Source organism: Talpa europaea, assembly GCF_964194135.1.
Source record: "Talpa europaea genome assembly, chromosome: 5".
NCBI lineage: Eukaryota > Metazoa > Chordata > Mammalia > Eulipotyphla > Talpidae > Talpa > Talpa europaea.
The window spans coordinates 141,597,679-141,620,972 of record NC_140071.1 but is presented as its reverse complement, the minus strand read 5'-3'; the positions used below and the strand labels follow the sequence as shown (position 1 = coordinate 141,620,972).

General features: G+C 61.0%; 1 protein-coding gene across 2 annotated transcripts in view; it reads left to right on the top strand.

Moving 5' to 3' along the window:
- Positions 1-1,093: 1,093 nt before the first annotated feature.
- The window catches only part of CRMP1 (collapsin response mediator protein 1), a gene marked incomplete at both ends in the record, with an annotated part of 40,520 nt that continues 18,319 nt past the window's right edge, over positions 1,094-23,294 (top strand). Inside the window, 2 exons of one of the 2 annotated variants that reach the window (XM_084233849.1) lie at positions 1,094-1,474; positions 22,819-22,907. In XM_084233849.1, coding sequence (XP_084089975.1) covers positions 1,094-1,474; positions 22,819-22,907 — 470 coding nt within the window. Of the gene's footprint in view, positions 1,475-5,120; positions 5,160-22,818; positions 22,908-23,294 lie in introns of those variants that run through there. The other variant, XM_084233850.1, reaches the window with a different exon arrangement.

Sequence of the window (23,294 nt, the reverse complement as noted above, 5' to 3'; positions counted from 1 at the left end):
TCCACCCTGACCCCGGTCAGAGGAACCCCCAGGGTGCGAGCTCCTGGGTGGGCAAGGGAAGGCAGTGTGAGGGTGTTGAGAGGGGACCCCGGAATGGCCAGTATTTATCCGCCTGGGTGGTGCCTGGGGGGAGTGTGTGCTGATCTGCCTCTTTGTGTCTTTTTCTGGAGTTTCTATTTCGCTTCCCCATGGCCCTGGCTCCTGGCCTGGTCTGTGTCTGGGCGTCCTGAGTGTGCGTGGAGTCCGTCACCTTGCGACTTTGCCTTTGGTACAAGGGTGTGACACCTCTTTGTCGCGTGGGTGCTGCAGGAGCGAGCATTTTGCACATGTGTCTGCACGAATGTGGCGCTGAGTGCCCTCTCACCTTGCACACCGGCCCCCGGGTCCTGAGGCCTGCCCGGCACAGCGTCCCTCCTCAGAACACCGGCTCCCCAAGGGCAGGGCCCTGTTACTGGGGTCACCCCGCTCCCCCCTCCCCAGCCCCAGCAGCCTGCTAGGCCCGGGCCATACAATGGCGCTGAGTGAATGAGCGCCGGCCAGGCGTGGGCGTGTCCCTGGCTGTGCAATCAGTCTCGGTGTGACACTGCATGCGCGAGGCTGGGGACCGTGAGCATTTCTGGGGTGTGTGTGTGTGTAATGACTCGGGACGTGCCAGCCTGCGTGTGTGTTCAGATTTGCCCACGGAGCGCACGAAGGCGCCCTGTGCCCGAGGGGGTGCGCCCCTCGCCCGGCCCGCGTGCGCCCCGGGGCTGCTGCGCGTCCTGGCGCGGGGGTGAGCCGTGCGTGTGCGCGCGCGTGTGCAAGCTCGGGCCCTCCCGCTCGCTCTCGGGGCCCGCGCGCGGCGCGGGGCGGGGCGGGCGCGGCGAGGGCACTGCGGCTGGGCCGCCCGCCCCCCGCGCTGCGGCTCGCGCGTCACGGGCCCGCCCGCCCGTCCCCGCCCCGCGGCCTTTGTAGCGGCCGCCGCGCTCGCCCGCAGCCGAGGCCCCGCCCCGGCCCGCCCCGGCCCGCCCCGGCCCGCCCCGCCCGGGCCGCAGTCGCGCCGGGGCCGCCGGGGCCGCACCGAGCGCAGGGAGGCGGCGCACGGCGGCCGGGCATGGCGGAGCGGCGGCGCGCGTGGAGCACGGAGGACGACCTGCCCGTGTACCTGGCGCGGCCGGGCAGCGCGGCGCAGACCCCGCGCCAGAAGTACGGCGGCATGTTCGCCGCGGTGGAGGGCGCCTACGAGAACAAGACCATCGACTTCGACGCCTACAGCGTGGGCCGCCGCGGCTCGGCGCGCACCCCGCGCGGCGCGGGCCGGCTGGACGCCGCGGGCCTGCCGGGGCCGGGCGGCAGCGAGGACACGGCCAGCGACGCGAGCGAGCCCTCGGGGTCCGCCGTCAGCTCGCCCGGGGAGCGCGACGAGCGGCCGCCCGCGCTGCGCATCCGCTGCCCCGCGCCCCGCGACCTGCCGCTCGGCCGGGACAATGGCCAGGTACCCTCGGGGCGCGCGGGGGCCGGCGGGGCGGGCGGGGCCGCGGGGCGCGAGGCCGCGAGGGCAGCGCCGGCTCGGCTCGGGGTGCCGGGGTCGCGCCCCGGCCCCGGCCCCTCCCCCGCCGCCCGCCCCGGAGCTCGTCCGAGGTGCTCCCGGCGGGGCGACCCGGCCCGGGGTGGCCAGTACCGGCCCTGGGACGCCCCGGGGACTCGGCTCGCTCCTCCTCGAGTGCAGACAGGGGGACGCGTGCTGAGGAGGGAAGTAAGTTGGCTGAAGCTGCCACATGGACCTTTGAGAGGCGGAGGGGTCTCGGGTGGACTCAATCCAGGGACCTGCACTCCTGGGCGCCTCCGTTGGGAACCAGAGCGCGCCTGCCGGGTGCCGGGTGCTGGGAGAGGCGCGGGGAAATGTCTGCTGTCGCACAGCTCACGGATGAAAGGGTCTTTCCTGAGTGCCCCCCCCCATGCCTTCCGAGGGAAGAACTGGGTTCAGATTTAGATCACGAGGGCGAACTGGAACCTCGACCCCAAGCCCGGGCATCTCCAAGGGCTGCTGCCCAGCTCCAGGGCACACCAGGGTGCTCCCTTGACAGGGCAAGTTGGAGGCAGGGTGGCAGGGGGAGCCCCACTCCAGCCTAGACTTGGAGGGGTTTTCTCCTTCCCTAGACTGGGGAGAAGGGGGAGCAGTCTTGGTCTCGGGCTTCATGGCTCTTCTCCCTCCAGCTGGGGGTTGCCGGGACCGGGGGACAGGTGGATGGATAGATGGCAGTTTGGGGTGAGGGTCCGGGCAGGTACCTGGAAAACAGAAGGTGGGCACGCAGCGGGGGGGTGACAGCTTGCCCTAGAACTGGTTGCTTGAGTCTTAGGCCCCTGGTTTTCCCTGGGATCCCGGCTCATGGCCCCGGCTCCGCTCCCGCCTGGAGCAGGTGATGGGTACACGGGAAAATGAAATGACTCAGTTCTGGGGGCAGTGAGCGTCCGTTCAATAAAGGCTCATTGCTGAGTCTTGGTGCTATCATTTTATTAATCCTCCTTTTCAATGCTGTGAGGCGTGAAGTCAGCTGGGAGGAGGCAGAGTTTGACTGGACAGAAACCGGGGCTGTCGGAAGCAGGGCCGGGGCAGCCCGTGGCTGTTGCCACGGAGCGGTGGGCCTCGCGCCCCCACCCCTCGCCCAAGCGGGCCCCAGAGCCCGGGCCCTCTCCGTGGTCCTGAATCTGCCCCGTGCGCGCGGGGCGGCCTGTGGCGAGGCAGGGACCTATGAAGAGCGCCCCACTTCTTTCCCCCCGCTCTTTCTTCACCCCCTTGGCGGACAGTGAGGCTCGGGATCCAGGATCCTAACCCTGAGCAGGAGGCTGCAGGCCACAGACCGAGAAGCGGGTGCCAGTACTGGGAACTCTGGGACTTCACCCTCCTAAGCCTCAGCTTCTCCCTCCGTGAAATGGGGTGACGTCCTCCTTTCTCAAGGAGCGGTGGAGTTCAGGGATGGGGGAGCACTTTGCGCATGGCCATGGCTGTCTGAAGCAGGCCCGGGTAGAGCTGAGGGCTGCTTCACCAGCACGAGGCAGCATCGATCCCCGGCTCTGCTTGGGCGCAGCCCCGCCCGCAGGTCACTTCATCTTTCCCACAGCCCCTTCCTCGCCTCCCCTGGCCCGCTCGTCCCCTTCTCCACGGCTTCTCTGGGGTGTAGCATCAGGGCTCCCGAGCACCTGAGGTTCAGGACTGTGGAATCGAGGAGCTGGTCTCTCTAGGGGTGGGGGGGAGATTTTACTTTCTGCAGGCCGAGGGGCTACGGGACTTGGATTCCTCGTTGCTCCTGTGCTCTGCGGCGAGTGCCAGGGCCCTCCGCTGCCCGTAAGGCTCTTTCCCGGGAGGGAGGAGGGGTTCCTGCTGCGCAGGCGTAGCATTTGCGGAGCCCCAGGCTGAGTGACTGCGGGGCTTTGTACCCAGGAAATCTGCTTGGGAGCAGGGGTCTGTTTCGCCAATCGCGGGCCGGTGCCCCTCCCCCAGTACCCACGTGGTCTTGTCCCCAGCCAAGGAGCTTCCCTGCCCAGACTGACCCCTGGGGGAGCCTGGGTGTATGGAAGCCAGGACTTAACAAGGCTGAGGAAGAGGATGTAGCAGTCAGAGGGAGAGCGAGCACCCTCACTGACAATTCCTGCTCATCAACACTGAGGCCCCGGCCCGGCCCGGGCTGCATGAAGGCGCGAGGGGCGGGACTCTAGACCGGGCTTGCTCAGGACACCGCCGGGCCCAGCCAGCGTGCTGTGCACCTGGGCGGCCACTTTGCCTCTGCCAGCCCGGCTCGCCCACTTGCAAGAAGGGAACATTATATATGGCACATTGTCCCTGGAATACTGAGCCGTCTCTCCTTTGTGCACCCACAACCCCACCTCCTGGACTGGCCTCCTGTTGGCAGTGGAGTGAGGGCACAGGCCCCAACAGGCGCGTGGGGGGCTTTACACTCGGAGGAGGAGGTTACCCTCCCTCTGGGTGGCACCTTCCGCGTGAAGAGGATGGGCCTTTTTGCAGACCCTGTGGGTTGGATTTTGCAGGCAGCAGGGAGGAGCAGACAAGGCGGGCTTTCCTTCTGCTGGGAGCCTTGGGGCATCTGTCCACTGCTGTGAGGCGCCCCTTTTCTCCCTCTTTCCCCTTCCCCCTCTTCCGTGGTGAGGCTCGCCAGTCTCGCCCTGGCCTCCTGCCCTGTTGCATCCGCAGAGCCACGTCTGTCCTGGCTGCCAGGGCTGGTGTCCCTCCTCTGCCTCCGCCCCCAGCGCATCCTGCTCTTTGTGGCAAACTTGCTGCAATGTCTGGTCTTCCGGGCATTCGCCGTCTTGTAGGCAAAACTGTGGGGTGAGCCCCCCCCCCCCCAGGCAGGCTGCTGGGCCGGGAGCTGCTGCAGGGGTGGAGCGGGCCAGCCAGGACCTGGGCCCCTGCGGTGCTACCTGGGCCTGGGGGCACCTGTGCTTGGCGCTGGGGAAACTGCTTCGGTGCCGGAGCGGAGCCTGGGGGGGCGGGCGGCCTTTTGTCTGGCGCAGGGGTGGGGAGCGCGGCTGGATAAAGCCTGCAGCTGGGCACGGAAGGTGCTGGGTCTGGTCCAGAAGGGCCCTCGGTGGGTGGGGCGACGCGCGGGGGGGGGGCGGGGAGGGGCCGCCGTCCTCGGGCTGGATCCGGGGGGCTCTGAGGCCAGGTCGGGCCCCCCCACCCGGGCCGGTCCCCCCCCTCGCGGCGCGGGCTCCGGGGGCGGCCGGGACGGCGCGGCGCACCTGTGGCGAGGCCGGCGGGACCCCGGGGCTGGAAGGGGGCCTGGCCGTGGAGGGGACCCAAGCGCGGGGCCCCCGCGGCGGCGCGGGCGGCGGGGCGGGGCGGGCGCGCGGGGTCGGGGGACGCGCTCCCCGCCGGCGCGGGGGGCGGGCCGGCCGCCGGGAGGAGCTCCGCAGCGCCTCCCCGCGCGCCCGCGCGCCCGCGCCGCCCGCGCCCCCGCCCTCCGAGCCGCGCTGGCAGCCGGGCGGGCGGCGGGCGGCGGGCAGCGGGCGGGCGGCGCGGGCAGTCGCGGCCGAGCCTGGCGGATCCGGTCCTCGCGGCCCCGGAGCGCACCGTGCGGACGCGGACGCGCCGATCGCCCAGCAGCGCGGGCGGGCACGCGGCCATGTCCTACCAGGGCAGGAAGAGCATCCCGCACATCACGGTGAGCGCGCCCGCCGCGGGTCCCCGCCGGCCGGGCCGGGGAGCGGCGGGGCGGCCCCGGGGCTGCCTGGGCGGGGCGGGGCCGGTCGGTCCCGCAGCCGCGCCCCGGCCCGGGGACCGTGGGGGGCTTGGGGGTGCGGCGGCGGGCGGGGCTGGGGCCTCGGGCCCCTCTGCCGCGGGCTCCCCCCTCCCCAGGCGCCGAGGGCGGCGCGGCCCGGGGTGCGGAGCTGAACAAAAGAGGGAGGGGCGCGGCCCGAACCCCCTCCCTCCGCTCGGGATGGGGCGCGTGGGGCGGGAGGCGAGCGGGGCTTCCTCACGGGCCGCGCCCCACCCGCGCCGGCCGCCTCCCCGCGGGAGAGGAGAGGGGGCGCCCCGCGCCCCGCCCGGCCGCCGGGGAGCCGAGGGCCGCGGGCAGCGCCATGATGGAGGCGCCCCTCCCGCGCCCCAAGGCCGGCTGGCGGCCTCTGCACGGCCTCTGCGCTGCGACCCTGCAGGGATCCACCCGCTGGCCTGGGGCTGAGCCCCCGAGGGTGCGCAGGGAGCCGGGCTGAGCCGCGCGTCCCCGGGGCGGCGGGAACAAAGGATCCCCCACCCCGGCTTTGTGTGCCGGGACCTGCGGGCGCGGCCTGGGAGCGGCCCCGCCGGGAGGCCGCACGCCCCAAGGGGCTTCTGGTGTGGGGGAGTCTCGGGGTGACGCCCGGGCTCCGTGGCTGAGGACCCAGCGGCCTTGGCTGGCCAGGCCTGGGCGTGGGCACCTGGCAGGGAGCGGCCTGGGCAGGCGGGAGGGAGCCCACATTTCTCACCTGCCCGGCGCTCTGCGGGCCTTGCTTAGTGACTCTTTCCCGTAAATCTTCCTGGGGGAGACAGACATTGTTCACACGAGACTCCCAGGCGGGAGCGTGGCCCGATGCAGGCGAGACCCGGTGGGAGGAACCGGCCTGTCCCCCAGGAAGCCTTTGCGTTCCTCACCTCTGGGCCGACTTCCCCGGGAGGCCCCCCTTGGCCCAGCTCATGGCCTTGCAGCTCCCCTGCCAGCCCCGGCTCTTACCCCTCCCTAGGCCCTGCCCTCCCAGAGGCACTGGGGCGAAAGCGCCAATCTGTCAGGGTTCTGCTCGCTGAGGAATCGGGGAAGGAGGTGGTGGCCCAGGCTGGGTGGTGCCCGGAGCTCTGACGGTGCCCTCCACGCCCGAGCACATGCTGTGGGAACTGAGGCCGCAGTGGGTCATGCCGGGACGGCGGGTCAGGAGCCTGGGTCTCCTTGGCTCTGACCGGGGCAAGCAGTTCTCTGTGCCTCCCAAGACCCCAGTTTCCCAGAAGGAAGGAAGTTCGAGGCTGGTGTGGGGGCAGGTCGCTGGGGCGGGTGCCTGGAGCTGTACAGCTTCAGTCTGCGCCGCGGCGCGTGCACCCTGCCTTCCGGCTGCGGCGCTCTGGGGGACAGAAGACCCGCCCAGCTTTTGCACCACAAGAACCTGGGTGTGCCCCCCACACAGCGGCCTCTCCAAGCCGGTGTGCCCCACCCTGGACACCGCCAGCTCCAGGAGGGCTCTGCAGACCCTGCGTTCTGAGGGCAGTGAGAGTGTCAGAGCCGGCGCTGAGCCAGCACTGAGCCTGCATTTCCCTTTGTGTGAAGCCATTAGTCAGCCCTCGTGTGAAAGCGCCCGACGCAGGGGTCCCGCGATGCAGGGGGTCCCGTGATGCAAGGGGTCCCACAGCTCCAGCAGCACGAGGGGGGAGCGGGGCAGCGGGGGATACTGAGGACTGTGCTGACCTCCTGGGAAAGAGGCCCCCGAGGAGGCTGTGAGCTTCTCTGACCCCCACAGCCCCTCCGGCCAGAGACGGGGTGTCACCCACCAGAGGGGACAGCCTTGGGCGGGGCTCCTTGGCCGGGCCCTGCCGCTTCCCGAGGACACTTGGCTGACAGTGCGTAGGGACAGCAGCCGGAAGAAGTCACCTGACGCATGGCGGGCACGCGGCGTCCACGCCTGCTCCGGCCCAGCAGCGCTCACTCGATGAGCTGATGTCAGAGGCATCGAGGCGGGCTCTGTGCGGGGTGCGAGGGAGTCGGAATGGGGCGGGTGCCCTCGGCCTCCTGGGGTTTAGCAAAGACGTGTGTTAGCCCAGAATTGCAGTCAGGCTTGGGGTGTTAGGAGGGGAAGGGCGGGGGGCTAGGGGAGCCCGGGGTAGGGGCGCCTGCCCTGAAGGAGGAGGCTCAGGTCTGATGTGAAGGCGGGAGGCCCGCTGCAGCCCGGGGAAGAGAGCGGACACCCTGCGGCCCGGCCCAGCCTCCAGGCGCGGCTGTGCGCTTAGAACAGGTGTGTGCGGCGGGGGCGGGGGTTTTGGCAGCCAGAGCGCGGCCTTGGAAAAGCAGCCAGCGCGGACTATGGAAAACACAGCTGCATCGCCCCGTCCCGCCTGCTTGGTTGGTCACTGCCCGTGAGCCTCGGCTTTCTCCCCCAAACAGTGCGGGAAAGGTGCCAGCTTCGCCAGTGAGTTCAGAGGGGGCAGCCGGGGCACCCTGCGCGGGCCAGCCGGGTCATGGAAAGGTTCTGTCTTTGTGGATTTTGTTCCTGGGTCTTTGCTTCCCTTCCGCCCCTCAGCCCTTCTCTGAGATAACCGCGTGGTCTGATGGCGAAACGGGGAGAAGCAGAAACACTAAGCTTTAGCCCCCAGGGATTGTTTAAAATATTCATCGAGCTCTCTTGTATGTGTGGCTTTGTGAAAAATTAATGGTCCAGCCGGGGACTTGCTTAGACCAAGCTGCTTCCCGCGTGCCCACCCGAGGCTGAGAGCGGGCTTGGGTGTGGCTCTGAGCAAACAAAGGCACGTGGCTTCCATGCCTGCAGACTCTCCGGCTGCCCAAAGGGGGCCTGCTCAATTGTGGGGTGTCAAGAGCGTCTACTGCCATGGTTAAGAATGATGATGATTAAAAAGAGGACGTCCTGAATCTGGTCACTTGTGATTTTGCGAAGCATGGCCACGTTCAGCACGCTTGCCATTCTCTGCCTGGAGTCCAGACGGTCTGGTGAGGAGGTGGCGAGAGCGCCAAAGAGCAAACCGGGGCACCGAGACTTCCCAGCCTGTGGTGGTCTTGAACCTGCCGGTGGAGGGAGGAAGAGCACAGATCAGGCCGTGGGGGCGGGGGGGGGCCCTGCCTGCTGAGAAAACCACTATCTGATATGAAATGGGCGCGTGCGTGTGTGTGTGTGTGTGTGCATGTGTCTGTGTGCGCGCGCGTGTGTGTGTGTAGGAGATGGAACAGCGCAGATGAGCAGAGGGAAGAGGTTGTTAAGCAAAGGTCACGTCGAATGAGTCGGTCCTCTGGGGTGCAAACAAGCAAGACCCGCGTGAGGCTGCTTTTCCGCTTCCCCAGGGGCGACTTTCAGCCTCTCCAGATGTGCAGTTTATTCCCCGCCTTCTTGCACAAAGGCTTTGAGATGCCTTCTGTGACTCGTGCTCAGAGGAAAGCAGGCTGCCGGGAGGGGGGCAGAAGAGCGAGAAAGGCTTGCCAGGGATCTCCCCGCTGGAGCCTGCAGCTGCACCCCCGACACCGGCTCAGGGCAGGAGAGCGACCCCTCTGCGAGGTCAGTCTCATTAGCAGAGAGGAGAAGGGAGAAGGATTTTTTAAATTATCCTGAGACATTTTCCTGCCACGACTGTGCCTACTCAGCCCTGTGTGCCTGCTCCCTGCAGAGCACTTGGCCAGGCCTTACTGCAGGGGGTGGGGAGGCAGGCCTGGGCCGGCGTATGTGCATGTGCCTGGTATGTAGTGAGTGGCCGAGCAGAAATAGACCCTCCCCCAGTTGCAGGCTGTCCTGGGAAATGAGAGTTCAGAATGGCAGCTCACCAGCCGCTGTTGGCCACATGTCTGTTCTGTTCCTTCCGTGCAAGGTGTGGATGACAATAAAAATGCATATTTTGTAATCCTTGGCCTTAACAAGTTTGCTATCCCAGTGACTCAGGGCATGCACTTGAAATAACTAACAAATACCTACGCGTTACCTGAGCTGCACAGAGGTTAGAGTTCAGAGCAGGGAGGACTCAGGGTTGGCAGAAGCATTGGAAGATGGTCAGGGCCTGAGGCTTGAGGGAAGGCATGAGTGGGTGCTGGAGCCAGGGCTGGCAGAGACAGGAGGAACATGCAGTGCAGGGGGCGTGGCGTGAGCAAGACCGGCGCAGGAGAATGACTAGAATTAGAAGAGTGAGGAATTTACACGGCTAAATCAAAGGGTCAGGAACTCGGAATAAATTTGAATGGGTGGGGGCCTCCTACAAGGCTCTGAAAGTCAGGCAGTGAATGTCAGGCAGAATGCATCCCAATGCGAGTCCACGTGGGTCCACGCCTGGCCCAGATGTGAGTGGGAAATTGACTTTTCCCTTTCTCTTGGCCCCCAATTCCTTGTCTTCACAGACCTGGATTAGCTCATCCTGTTCCGGACTATAGGACACTCTGACTTTATTCTGTGCATAAGAGGAAGCCACAGGAAACTCTTGGGCTGTGAGGATGGTAAGATAAAGGGAGCACAGCTGTCCCAGGTACTAGCTTTGTAATCGGGAGAGTCACTTCTTCTCTCATCAGTGTTCTCATTTGTAAAATGGAGATAGTATTATAATAATAATGTGTAGGGATTTTTTATTGCCTGAGAATTAAGTGACAGTATATGTTTGACACTTAGAACAGTGCCTGCCTGTGTATATCCTCACTGGGTGGGCTGCAAGTGTGCTTGCTGGGAGCCAGTGGGGTTGCCAGCTTCATGCTGTACAGACGGTCCCGGGGACTGATGTTTCAACAATAAACCTTTATTTCTTGCTCATGTTCATGAAGGCCTTAGATTTGGCTGTGGCTTTGCCTCTGGCTGCTGAGGAATAGTGGGTCTGCTCCTTGAGACCCAGGTTGAGGGAGCAGAGGAGGGAAGCACAAGAGACTGGGAATAACCTGAAATACCTTTAAGAACTTCTTCTCAAAGAAGGCACATTTCACATCTGTTCCTAGACTATTGGACAAATTAAGTCACATGATCCAGATCTAAATCAGTGTTCGTCTTTCTGGAGGAGGCAAGAGGATTACCAGCGAAGGTTGTGGCACATAAGGTGGAATAAACACCCGTAGGAGCTGCTGATGTGATGGTCAAGGGACGTGGAGGGTGAGTTTGGAGGAAAAGGCTGGCAGTGGTTCTCAGGTTGAATTGGAGTTGGGATTGAGCACCAGATGGAGGTGTCTCCTTGGGCAACGAGAAATCCAGATTGAATGAGAATGAAAGACGAGAGCCGGACACAGAGATTAGGGGCCTGTATTCAGGTGCCAGTAGAAGGTAGGAAATGCAGAATGTCCCAGCAGCCAGTGGTTCTCATCCGCGTGGTGTGAGCACAGTGGTATATACTAAAAAAATCCTCTGCCCACGTGCTGCTAAATTTTGATCAGCATTTAAAGTTTATGTTTGCTGCACTCAGATCCACAAATTTATCCAGTAGCATCTATCACATGGAGCCCGGAGCACTCACGAGCAGCGAGATATTGAATAGGGTCTAAAATTGTGTGTTTGTCAAAGGAAGCTCCTGTCCAGGAAATATCACAGCACTTTGGCCCTTGAGCGCGTCAGAAGAGTCTGGGCAGTGGACAGCGCCATGGTGCTGAAGCGTGAGCGGGGTGATTGGCGGCTTTCCAAGGCCCCACGAGATGGACACAGCCCCACTGGAGCAGGGTTGGCGTGGTGAGGACTGATGACTGCTTGGTATCCTTTAGGTTTTTAGTCCCTTAGGAAAGCTACACATTTTTATGCTATTTGTACATATTTCGTGCACACAGAAAGGCTGAAATCTATTGCCTGGACAGATACAGTGGCCAAAAAGACAACTCTGAGTTGGAGTTGGTAGTTTAGGAATTGTAGTGGGATTTATGATGCTTTGTAGAAAGGCTGCTGTAGGAAACAAGAGCAGCCAGGTGAAAACAGGGACCTGGAACATTCTCCCTGACCAGGCTCTCTCTCTGGCCCTTTGCTTTTTGTATAAACTGTGCCCCTTCTCCATGGAAGCTCCTCCCTCCTGGGGCTGGGATGGAGAGCACTCTCTCCTCGGTGACTTTGTCCACTTGAGCGTGGACATCTGGAGGAGGGAGAAAGGTCTGGTTCTCCTTAGCACCTCTCTTGCACGCTGAGGACTCAGCAGGCGCTCTGGGGTGAGTGGAGGAATGAAGGTCAGATTGCTGACTGTGTCTTTGATGATGAGGTAGTTACCATCCAGAAGTGAAGAGATTTTGGCATGAAGAGATTTTGGAATCCAGAAAAAAAAAGGTCTACAAAGTGGCGCTTTGACAATGGAGACAGGTCAGCTCCGATTCATTAATGGGCTTCACAGCACTTCACGCCGGGAAGCAAAGTTTTACAATCAGCATTTTCCATATGCAGAGCGGATCATCCCAGCACACATCTCCCCAGGATCTTGATTGAATAATAACTTAGTGTTAGAACTTGGGGTCAGTTTCATGGATCCGATACCGAACTGTGTAGAACAGACAGCTAGCTGCTGTTTGAGATTTTGTGCCTGTCCCCAAATTACACTCACGCACTTGTTTTCACATCCTATCCATAGGCCAGTAGGCTTAAGACTGAATAAAATCTCAGCATTTATTTAATTTATACAACCTCAAAGCTGGAAGGAACCTTTTAAATTGTGTAAAACTTTCTCTGTGCGTGTAAGCAGAATGGGAAAGAGTGTCCACTTGGGAGTTCCCAGTACACTCTCCTCGCAAACCTCCGGTGACAGGGAGGTCACGACTCTACGCAGCGGTCGCCTCGACTCTGGGCAGCTGCGTTGTTGAAACACGCTTGGCTACGTGAGTGGTGAGAAGCTGCCTCCCGCCTTGCTTTTGCTCAGAATTTTCACGTCTTCCTTCCTCTGGAAGGACATTCTTAGTTACTGTCTCTTCTAAGTCCCCTCTGTTCTTTGTTCTTCAGCTGGCACAGCTTCCAGGGACAGTGTTTGGATTTTTCTTTCTTTTTCTCTCTGCTTCCTTTCCTTTCCTTTCCTCTTCCTCTGTTTTCTTTTTGCTTTTCTTTACTCCTGAGCAAGCAGAACAAAGTGGGTCCAAAACAAAGCTTCAGTTATTGCACACCTTTTAAGCTGGTTTAATAACTCTTAGGGTCATAGACTCTTTTGAGAAGCTGATGAGAACAATGGAAACTTCTTCCTGCTACTTCCTCAGACGCGTGGCACAGAACATTTGCCATACACTATGGGGTCCACAGGCCAGTGTGTTGTCTTCCAATGGGGGCCATACGTTGATTGGTTCCATTTACAGGTGAGGAAACTGAGGCACACAGCAGTTAAGTACCTTGCACGGGTGCCTCAGCTAAGAAGCTGGGAAGTCAGGGGTGGCCTCTGGTGTGAAGGAGCTCCCCAGTCTCAGGGGGAAATGACATGAAAATGAGCCCGAAGCTGAAGCCTCATGAGGCTGTGCCTAGTGCTACCCCACGATCCAGCAGTCCCACTTCTGGTTTGAACCCGATATTCAGAGACACTAGTTTGAAGGGATGTGTGCACGCCTGTGTTCGTGCAGTGCTGTTCACAGCAGCCTCGTTTTGGAAACAACCTCAGTGCCGGGTGAAGGTGAGCGGATGAAGCCGTGTCTGCGTGCAGGGGGCTCCTGCCCAGCGGGAGTGAGCAGAGGGGAAATCTTGTCATTTGCGACAACGTGGGTGAAACTGGAAGGGATGATGCGCCGTCGCGTAAATCGCAAGGAGAAAGGCAAATGCTGGATAATTTCACTCACGTGGAATATAAAGGGAAAAAAGGGGGACAGACAAAGCTAAACCAAAACAAACCCTAGAAAACTGACTGCAGAGCGGAGGAGGGGGAGCACGAGGGGAAGGGCCCCGCGCACCATGGGGGAGGGTTGTGGGTGCTCTGGTGGTGGTGTGGGGTGGTCACACGCATCTGAAGAGGTGTGAGCCCGTACCCCTAAGTCATATATGGTGTTGTGGTTCAACATTACTTAATTACAGAAAAAATGGTAAGAAATGCGACTCTCGCAGACGTAAAGAAACAATGTTATAGAGGGGAGCAGACCCCTTGTGGGGGCTCTGAGGGGTGACTGTGTGTTCCTAAGGCCAGAACACTGCCCCTGGCCAGGAGTGGGGAATCAGTGGGCAGCACAGGAGCAACAGGGAACCCCACAAAGGGGCACCATCGGTGTGAGTCACCCTTTGGGAGGCAGCGCGTGGTGTGATTAGATGGATTCCACGGCCCCAGGTGGGGAGCGTGAGGAGGCAGGAGTCAGGCCAGCAGGTGGGAGGTGTGGGCGACCCCACGAGTGAGGACAAGCTGATGGCAGCTTTAGGGCAAGGCACGGTCTGGCTGCATCTATGTTTCAGCAAGATCATGTGGATGAGGGGACAGGCGTCCAGAGACAGGTGGCGAGGGCTGACCCAGGCCAGGTGCACCGGGAGGTAGAAATCAGCAGGTGGGTGACAACATTTCTGGAGCAGATACAAGATCCAGGGAAGAGCTGGGCTTGGGCGAGGGAGGTTTGGAGAAGTTGGAGACAGAGCTGTGCATTTGAATGAGAAACCACATGCAAGGATTAAGAAAAATGAGCCATTGTTCAGCGTGCTCTCTGTGTGTTAATTCATGATGTCACATAATCTATGTTTCAAAAAAGCCCTCAGCACTACAGGCCTGAAGCCAAAGCCCAGGACTGAGCTGGCCTAAGGTGCAAGGACAGTACGTGTGGGGCCTGGCTAGGACTCAGGCACCACCTCCTTGTTAAATGAGCATTAAGTGAAATAAGTGGGAGAGGCTCACAGCAGGCATTGTCCAGGTAAACCTGGGTCTCTGCATTTAAGGTCTTGCTTAGCGAGCCCTCTGCAGCTCCCAGAGCCCTCTAATCTGCTTAACCCCTATTGGCCACAGTCCCAAGAAGCCTGTAAGAGGGTCATTGCAGTGCTTGGCATTGTCTTGATAAACAGCCGAGTGGATGCATATGGTCTGGGGTTGCTAAAACCTGTTTTATTATTTTTTTTAAGATTTATTTATTTATTTATACAAGCCCGGGGTACAGTCAGAAGCGCGGGAGGGTGAGAGAATTCACCAGAGCCAGAGCGGGGAGCAGAACAGGCAGACTGACGAAATACACTGCTGAGGGGAGCAGCGGGCACGGCAGGAGAGGTCTGCGCGCCATGTGGGACCCTCGCCCGGTGGCCGGGGATCGAACCGGCGCTGCAGGGGCTGTGGGCAGCTTCGCAGCCCAGTGCTCAACCGCTGCACCACCAGGGGAGGCCCTTAACCCTGTTTTAGAGAAGAGAGGACTGAGGGTCAGATACAGTAACTCGGCACAGTGAGGGGGGCCCTGGGATAACCTCCAGGGTCCCTTTGTAGGTACCAGGTGGAACCTGTTTTTGGAAAGTGTGGCAGAGGGCCGCTGGCTGGCAGTCTTGTCCCTGAGGCAAAATCAAAGGAAAAGGGGGTGGTTTTCTTTAAATGAATCCAAGTGTGCAGCTGCTCTGTGTTAGCACTTGCTGCTGCACAGAGGCAGGAAGGGAGAGGGTTGGGGTGCCAGGAGGGGCTCTGGCTGCTGAAGGGAGGAGGTGAGCCCTGCAGCCATGAAGGATTGGAGCTGGAAGAACTCACCACAGGTGCTGTGACTGGCTCCTGGCACAGGACCTGACGGGGTTTCGGTTGCTTCCATGCCGGAATGCTGCGCCGGGAGCAGCCTGTCTCTGTGGCTTACGACGACAAGTGCGTCTGCATCACTTGCAGGGCTGTGGGTGATGTGGCTTAGGGCGCACGGCTAGACTTGCCTCCACGATGACTGTTTGGGTCAATGTGCCCCTCAGCGCGTCTCACTCTGGGGTGCAGGCTGGGAGGGCTGCTGCTGTTCCTGGGGATTGAGGTTTCCATGGTGGGGAGTAAATTTGCAAATTGTTGAGCTGAAACCCACCTGCCTCCTAAAGCTTGTGCTCAGATTGGTGCATCCATATGCACTATGACTCTTTTGGTCAATGGGAGTCACTGAGGGGACCCGCCTGTGGATCAGGAAGAGCCCTGCACCCACTTTGGAGCACGCAAGGGTGGGATGCAGGAAGAATTGTGTATAGATAACACAGCATGCTGTAACGCAGAGTCTCTATGTCAAGATTAATTGGAATGTTGTTAATAACAGAAATTTCTGGCACATCATTGAGATCTAGTAAATGAAAACCCAAACAAAAGCACCTGGATTGGATTTCTCAGCAGACAATGCCAGGGGGTGTGAGGCTCACCCGGGTTCTGCTGCCATGCCGCAAGTGGCTGTGCCTCCCTGTGCTAATGAAGTTTTGAGTTGTGAACGTGAACCTCAACAGCAGTGGCCTGTGGGGTTTCTTGGTCTTCAGAGAAGGCAGCCCCACCGACACTCAATACATGACAAACACATTTCCACCAAAATGGGGTGCGTTTAGACACCCATTTCCATGCTAGCCCTTGACGAGAAGGGGCCACCTCACCATTACAGGAGTGGCAGGACACTGTCCACTCTGAGCCCCTCCACCGAAGAACCTGCTTCATCAGACTCTGGCCCAACAGTCCCCGGGCGGAGCTGCCTTCTCAGAGAGAAGACCAGGCCTCCAGGGCCTTCACTGACCCCACCCATTGATCAACCCAAGACCCCAGCCTCTGCGCTGGTGAGGCCTTGTAGAGGGAGGGCATGGGGTCACGTGCCCTCGCCAGCTTCCCAGGTGGGAGAATTACTCGTGGAAAGGGAGGCGCTAAGTTAAAAGTACTTGAAGCCAAACTTACATTACTGTTCAGCATAGGCCACGAGTGTTTCTGCTCGGTGGGAATGTGACGGTCACAATGTGCTGCTGAGATGAGGAGGAAACTGAGGAAGCCGCGCTGGGTGCCCCTCCCCCCCTACCCCCGCCGGGGTCCGCCCCGTCGAGGTCTGCGGAGACCGCGCCCCAAGACCGGCGCTTCAGGACCGCGGACAGCGCCACCCGCCCGCCAGGTCCTCGCCCTGCCCTAGCCGGGAGCTCAGGGGACCCCCATGAGCTCAGGGGACCCGCGTCTCTGCTACTGTTCATCCTGCCGAAAGAGCTGGGGTGCAGGCCAGAGGTGTGGGGGTGAGAGGATCCACCAGAGACCGAGTGGGGAGCAGAACAGGCAGACTGACCGAAGTACACTGGTGAGGGGAGCAGCGGGCGAGGCAGGAGAGGTCTGCTTGCCATGCGGGTTGCTCCCTGGCCAGCGGGGCCTCGAACTCACGCTGCAGAGGCTGTGGACAGCCTCATAGTGCGGTGCTTAACCCCTTGCGCCACCAGGGAGGCCCAGTCTCCCTGTCTCTTTAACAGCAGCTTTGGTCTCTGCTGTTTTCCAGATGGCCAAGGTTATAAGCTAGTGATTTGGGGTAAGTGTTGGTTTGGTGAGAACAGCCCTTCTCTTTTCTCCTGAGGACCCTGAGACCTTAGTGGATTTTCTATTCCTCTGACGCTGGTGAAGGTGACAAATTGTATTTGCACCAGGCAGAAGGGGAACAGAACACAAGTGGACGGAGCGCCTTACCCAGAGGTAGACGGTCAGGCCGAACACCAGCCGTGCTTCGGGCCCCTCCTCCTAGCCGAGGCTGAGTTGTTGCTTACTTCGCTGTCTGTCGTGTGGGTAAAAAATGCCTGAAGCTTCACAGGCTGATTGTTGTAAGCAGCGCTCCCTTCCAGTTGTGAAGAGATCAAAGCCGCGCCCCTCCCCGGGCCTGGGGGAGATGGGGGCGGGCCTGGAGGAGACACCCCGCCTGCTGCTTCTGTGACTCGCAGGGCTTCGTGGTAGGGACTCGATGGCCGCCTGGCGCCCGGGTCCAGGAGGGCTCTCCCTCCAGCCTCGTCCGCTGTGATCTCCCTGTGCTAAGCCAGCCTCTGCTCCCAGCTGTCTCCTGCTCGGCCAGGCTTCCAGGGCACCCTAAAAGCAGAAAAGAGAAATCTCTGCTGTCAGTCCACGCTTCACTCCCCTGGCTCCTCTGCTTCCTGCCTGCGGTTCCTTCTGCCCACATTCTTTCACAGTTTTATCACTTTTTTCTCGCCTTTTTCTCTCCTTCTCATGCCCTCTCTCTTTTCGGACATTCTTGCCTGTAATCCGTCACCCTCCTTTCTTGCTAAATGTATGGACGGTATGGACGGCCCCTGGCTGGTGCCTCGGGAGGCAGTGACAGTCACACGGGGCTCCTGTGGCAGTGAGGGGGCTCGGGGGGTCGCGTGGCCACAGCCGTGAGGTGTGAGTGTTACAGGAAGAATGTGTCAGAGCAGCAGAGGCGGGGGGGGGCACCCCGGAGTCTCAGCTGGCAGTCAGGTACTACCAGAAAGATCTGCTCCCCCATGAGTTACTGCCAGCTAGAGCTTGGGATTTCGCCTTCTCATCTAACATGTTTTTGCTTTTGTTTGTCCTTAAGAGCGCCTGGGAATGTGCGACTGGCCGCTGATGCCCCCGAGGCGGCGCGGCCGTACGGTTGTATGTGGCTGCGGCTCCCGTGTTTGTGTGTGACTCTTTGACCCTCTTGGGATGTTTTGCTGGGAATTTGTTCCCAGCACATTTCTGGGTCGAAGTTCAGCCGCCATTTCAAGGCCCTTGAAGCTTTTCTCACATTTGCTGGTGCTTGTTGGGAAATCCCAGCTTTGCGACTCCCAAGACGGTCACTTTCCTCCCATTTCTGCCAAGTCTGAGCCTTTGCACGGGGTGCCCTCCCTGCTGAAAACCCTGGCGTACTGCCTGGTGCCCACGTCTGCTTGTGGAAGTAGGGTCCCCTGTGCTCCGGCCCCTCGTGGCTCCCCAGCTTCCCCGCCCGCAGCTTGGGCTTCAGCCCCTGGAAGCCACTCACAGATCCTCCCGGGCCCCTCCCCGCCTGTGCCTTCCCCAGCTGCTCCTGCTCTGCCAGCTGTCTCCTGCGCAGCTAATCCCTCCTCTCCCAGAACAAGCATCTTCCCTGGGGAGGACTGGGGAGGAGCCCCCCCCATCCCCCTCTGCCCCAGCCTTGCCACACCAGGGTGTGAAACCCGGCAGGGGGACTCCTTCAAGGCAAGAACTCTCTCCTTAGGTAAAAAAAAGCAGGTGCAGTTCCTGCAGAGTGACGGAGGATAAGCCGGGCGTAGGTCTGCTGGGTGTTTCCCCCGCGGCCTGTGCTGAGCTGCGGCCGGCACGCCCGTGGGTCCACCCCGCAGCCCTGCGAGGCTGCCATTGACCCCGGGCAGGTGGGGGCGCGGCCCCAGGGGAGCCCTGTGCACCGGTGTAAGGGGGCCAGGGCCCCGTCTGTCTGACTCTGGGCACTCCGTTCTGATCTGGGCACCTGCGCTGAGCCCGCCGCGTCCCCCTGGGTGAGGCCGCCGGTGCGGGATGAGCCACAGTCCCCGGCGTCCACCCTCGCTGTCAGCTTATCGTTGAGATTTTCACCCCATGTTTTATTTTCTGCAAAGTATTGAGCAATTTTCGCACAGAGCTTGTTCTCGCCTCACACCAATCCGGAGAGAGACATAGACAGGGGGTGGGTATATTTTTATTTTAAATGGGTGACTTTGTTACATTTTTTTAAAATGTGTGTGCGACGCCCTCTCTGGCGTGAGCTTTCACACCCACACCCCCTGCGTGAGTGAGCCGGGAGCCCTGGCTGCCGGGCCTCGGCCGTAGACCTTGCTTCTTTGTAAATTGCTTCTGATTGTGGAGAGGCGTGGACTCGAGTATGACAGTGTTTAAAACTGTGGCGGACCCAGCGTTGATGGACAGGACACTAGGAAACCCGGGGCCTAAGCGATGGCCTCGTTCGCGGTGGGGCAGGAGAGGTCGCCTGGCTCTGAGTCCCTTCCAGCCAGGCCGGAGCAGACCCCCCAGAGCGCGAACCGTTCGGCAAGCAGGCACGGGCCATCACGCCCCTAAACCACATCTCCTGAGGTGTCTCCTGGGAGAAGCCTCTTCATCAGGTGTTTCCACAAAAAGAAAGGACCTAAATTTGGAAGAGGCGTGAATTCAACGCTGAGACTGTGCGTCGGCAGAGCCAGGCGTCTGAGAACCCCGGCCTGGAAATGTCTTGCTTCTGTTTAACCCAGAATTTTCTGAACTCGGTATCCCTGGGGATCCTTCTTGGGGACAACATCCACTGAAGCCCCTCCGAGCTAGGGTTGCAAAGAACGTGGCTTTGAAAACGCCAACTAAAATGCAAAAGCATTAGTAATTTAAGACAGAGAACGAGGACGTCCTGTCAGCTCTGCCTTATCATGGACTTTATTTCTGATTCACGTCCTGGCCCCGAGGACCCAGGGGCCCTGTGGTAGCTGGGGCCCCGTGGTCCCGTGGTAGCTGCACCCCGTGTCTTGTCGTCATCGGGGAGGGGCTTGAACACACATGCCCCCTGGGGTTCCAGGAAGAGCAGAGTGGGGGGCGCTGCTCTGGCACCAGTGCGTTAACCACCACCTTTCAGGCTGATTTGAGAAACCCTATTGAGTGTGACAGGCAGGGGCCACCTGCGGCGGCGGGGTGGGTGCTCCCAGACAGAGCACCAGCTGCTCATGACTCATCCCTGCTCTCTGGTGTCGGGAACAGGGGGGCGTCTCCCCTGCTCTGTAGTAAAACCCTGGCCTCCTGGTCCCGGAGCATCCCCCGGGCTCAGCGGTCCCTCGTGGAGACACTCAAATCGTGCCGGCTTCTCTCCGAGGGACAGGCTGGGGTGCCTGGGAGTGACCAGAGGGGAAGCCCCTCGCACCAGAAACCCTCCTGCTGGGGCACAGGACACGCTGTCTCACCGCTCTCGCTGGGCTCAGCGCTCCTGGGCTCACGGCTGAGATGCTTTTTCTTCATCCTCACCCATTCATCCTTTAAGAACCAGTTCAGGAATCCATCCATCCACCCCCCTGCACCCCCCACCCCGGGCACTGACCCAAGCACCCTCCTATCCCATCCACCCACCCGTCCATACACCCACCCAGCGGGCCAAGGCTGTGCCCATGGCACTGGAGAGGCAGACTTGAAGGAAACAGGACACCTCGGCCCCCACGAGCTGGCCATCTCGTCAGGACAGCTGCGGGGCCGCCTCCCAGTGGTGCCCACTTCAGCATGCGTGTGCTTGGTCCCAGGGAGTCGTGCCCACACACCTGGTGGGGGCCCCTGGGCTTGAGTCCAGTGGGCGAGCCCTTTAGACAAATAGGAAATCCGTAATGTGGCAGGAGGGCGGTGACGAGGGCCCTGCGAGGGGCTGGTGCGGGGCTGTGGTGGAGCAGGCTGTGGTGTTGCAGACAGGGCGGCCCGAGGAAGCGACATTGAACACTGACCAGACGCGAGCGCGTGTGAGCTCTGGGATTCCAGGAGCGCAGGGCTCGCTGGCCTTGGCTTTCGCTTTCACGGAAGAACCGACGAGGGCTCTGTGCAGCCGGCTGCTCGCGGTTCTGCTCAGCTCCCAAGTCCTCGGCTGCATCAGACCCGTCCCCGGGGGCTCACACAGCCTCCTCTGCCTCCCCCTCCAGGGCGACGTGGGGGGATTGAGACCACCGGAGGTGCGTTCCCTACAGGTCCTTAGAGGGTCCTGGCCAGCTAGAGCCTGGCCGCTCATGGCCTTTGGATTTCCATGGCCACTCCCTGACCCCCCTCCTCACCCCAGTTCCCGGGGTCCCCTAGCACGTGCAGTATCCGCCCCACGTCCTTGTCTCAGGTGCTGCTTTCAGGGGCACCGATCCCGGCAAGACCCTGCCCCAGAGTGGTTGCCCGAACCCTTCTTGTCTGGTGGCTAGGACAGAAGCTGCTTCATCCACAGCCGGGAAAGGAAACGGTTCGTCGCCGTGCACGGGGCAGCAGGGGCAGCCTCCTCGGAGCACAGAGTGGCGCGCAGCAGTGAGGACCAGCGTGCGCCGTGAGCACGCCTGGCAGCTGCGGGGAGCAGTTCGTCGTATGTATCAGGGATCAAAAACAAGGCTTATGCTGTTTGATCCAGTTAGGCTTTTGAGAAGCCTGCTTGTCTCACTCGACAAATAATCCAGAATAAGGGAAAACTCGGCGCCGAGACGCTCCTCGCAGCCCTAGGCGTGGTGCGAGTGCGGGCCGGGAGCGGCGGCGGGGGAGCGGCAGCCGTGCACTGGGCGTCGGGAGGAGGGCGGCTTCAGTGACCGTCGACGCTGTGCAGCTGTGCCGGCGCTGGTGAAAGGAGGGCGGTGTCCCTTTTGGTTCTAAGCCCTCCCTGAGTCCTTCGGGCTGAGGGCTTGTCTCCCGTCCCTTGTGCCGTGGCTCCCCTGCCTTCTCCCCGATTTCTCGTTTCCCGCCTGCCTGCGCCCCCGCCACCCTGGCAGCCCCTTTGCAGGCAGCCCCTGCTCCTCTTGGGCCCCAGGATGCCCGGTTCCTGGCCCTCGCTCCGTGGCCCCCTGAGCACGTTGCAGCTCTGTCCCTGCATCTTCCCGCTGCTCCCCGGGGCCAAGCCTGGGCCTGGTCCAGGTTCAGAGGACAGAACGGGCCGGGGCGCGTGGCCAGCCAGGGAGGGCCAGCTCCATATCCCGTGTCTCCTCTGCTCATGGACGCGGTCACCCCAGCAGCACAGCCAGAAGACCCCGGAAGGGGCAGGTCATCCTCTCCCTCGGCCCTCCGGAGGGAGGACCCTCCGCTGTGCGCAGCCCGCCTCCCGGGCAGTCCTGCCAGGGCTGGTGCCGGGAGCCCTTTTTTCGCTCGTGAGGCTGCCAGCCAGTGTCCGAGGGCGCGCTGATGAGTGAGCGGGTTCCGATCACAGCCCCGGAGAAGAGTGGCAAGGATGGAGAAAAACGCCAGCGTGTCAGATGGGGAGTAGCGTGTTTTTTAGTCTTTTCACTGTCTCTTTAAATGCCTCTCAATGGAGTGTCATTGCAGCCAGCAACGCCTGAAGAATCGCTGCTCTGCAAGTGACCCAGTTCCTTCAGCAAATGAATGACGTTAAAAATGGGGGAGAAGGAACTGGGGCAGACTGCAGCGCTCTGAGCAGACGCACGCGGGCTGTGCTGCTGATTCAAACACGTCCACCACGGAAGGCGGCGGAGAACGTCAGAGACAGACGAGCTGATTATTCATTTTTTTAAAATTTATTTATGTATGCAGACAAGAACCGGGGTGCAGGCCAGAGGTGTGGGGGCTGAGTGGATCCACCAGAGACAGAGTGGGGAACAGAGCAGGCGGATCCACTGAAGTACACTGCTGAGGGGAGCAGCGGGCGAGACAGGAGAGGTCTGCTGCCCCGTGTGGGTCACCTCCCTGGCCGGGGATCGAACTCGTGCTGCAGTAGCTGCGGACAGCTTCATAGATTGTGTCTTAACCTCCTGCGCCGCCAGGGAGGCCCCGACAAGCTGATAATTAACTGATACGAAGGACTTGGCGGAACTGGGCTTGTTGGGATAATGAATGGAGCTGATGTCTCTTTGAAGAACTTGCAGCTAGATACATACTGACGTATGGCAGGGAAGCGATTGTCCAGATTAGAGTTTTAAAATGGCAGGAAAAGCAAAAGTGTTTGGGGTTCGGGGGGAACGGGTGATACAAGAGTGGTGATATAGTAAAGCTTTTGAATCTGCGTGACGGATATCAGGGGGCTTTTTAAAAATGCCATTTGCTTCCTTTTGAAAATGTTTGAATGATTTTCTGTTGAAAGTTAAAAAGAAAAAACCAATTTCCCGGCTTTCCCCAGTGACACGAAGTCTTTGCTTGGCTTTCAGAGTGACCGCCTCCTCATCAAAGGTGGGCGCATCATCAACGATGACCAGTCCTTCTACGCCGATGTCTACCTGGAGGATGGACTTATAAAGTGGGTTGAACCGACAGACCTCTCCAGGCGCCGGTGTCCAGGGGCCCCGGGGGAGGCGAGGCCGGTGCTGGGCGCAGATGCATGAGCTGTGGCCTGGCTGTGGGGTAGCCGGGCCACTGTGAATATGGGGCTAGAGAGATGTGGGGAGGCTCCAACTGTGGGTGTAGAAGGGCGGGGAGAGGACCCTTGTTTCTTGAGCACCCCTCTTCCTGCGCCTGGCGCCCTACTCCCCAGCTGGGAAAATATTGAGGCCAAATTTTGAAGAAAGCAACCTGGGGATCCTGACTGGGGAGCGCGGAGTTGATGTAGAGTGAACTCTGCTCCCCGGTGGTGCCGGAGCTGGAGCGTGGGCCGAGCAGGCAGCCTCTCGCCGGGACCTGGACAGTT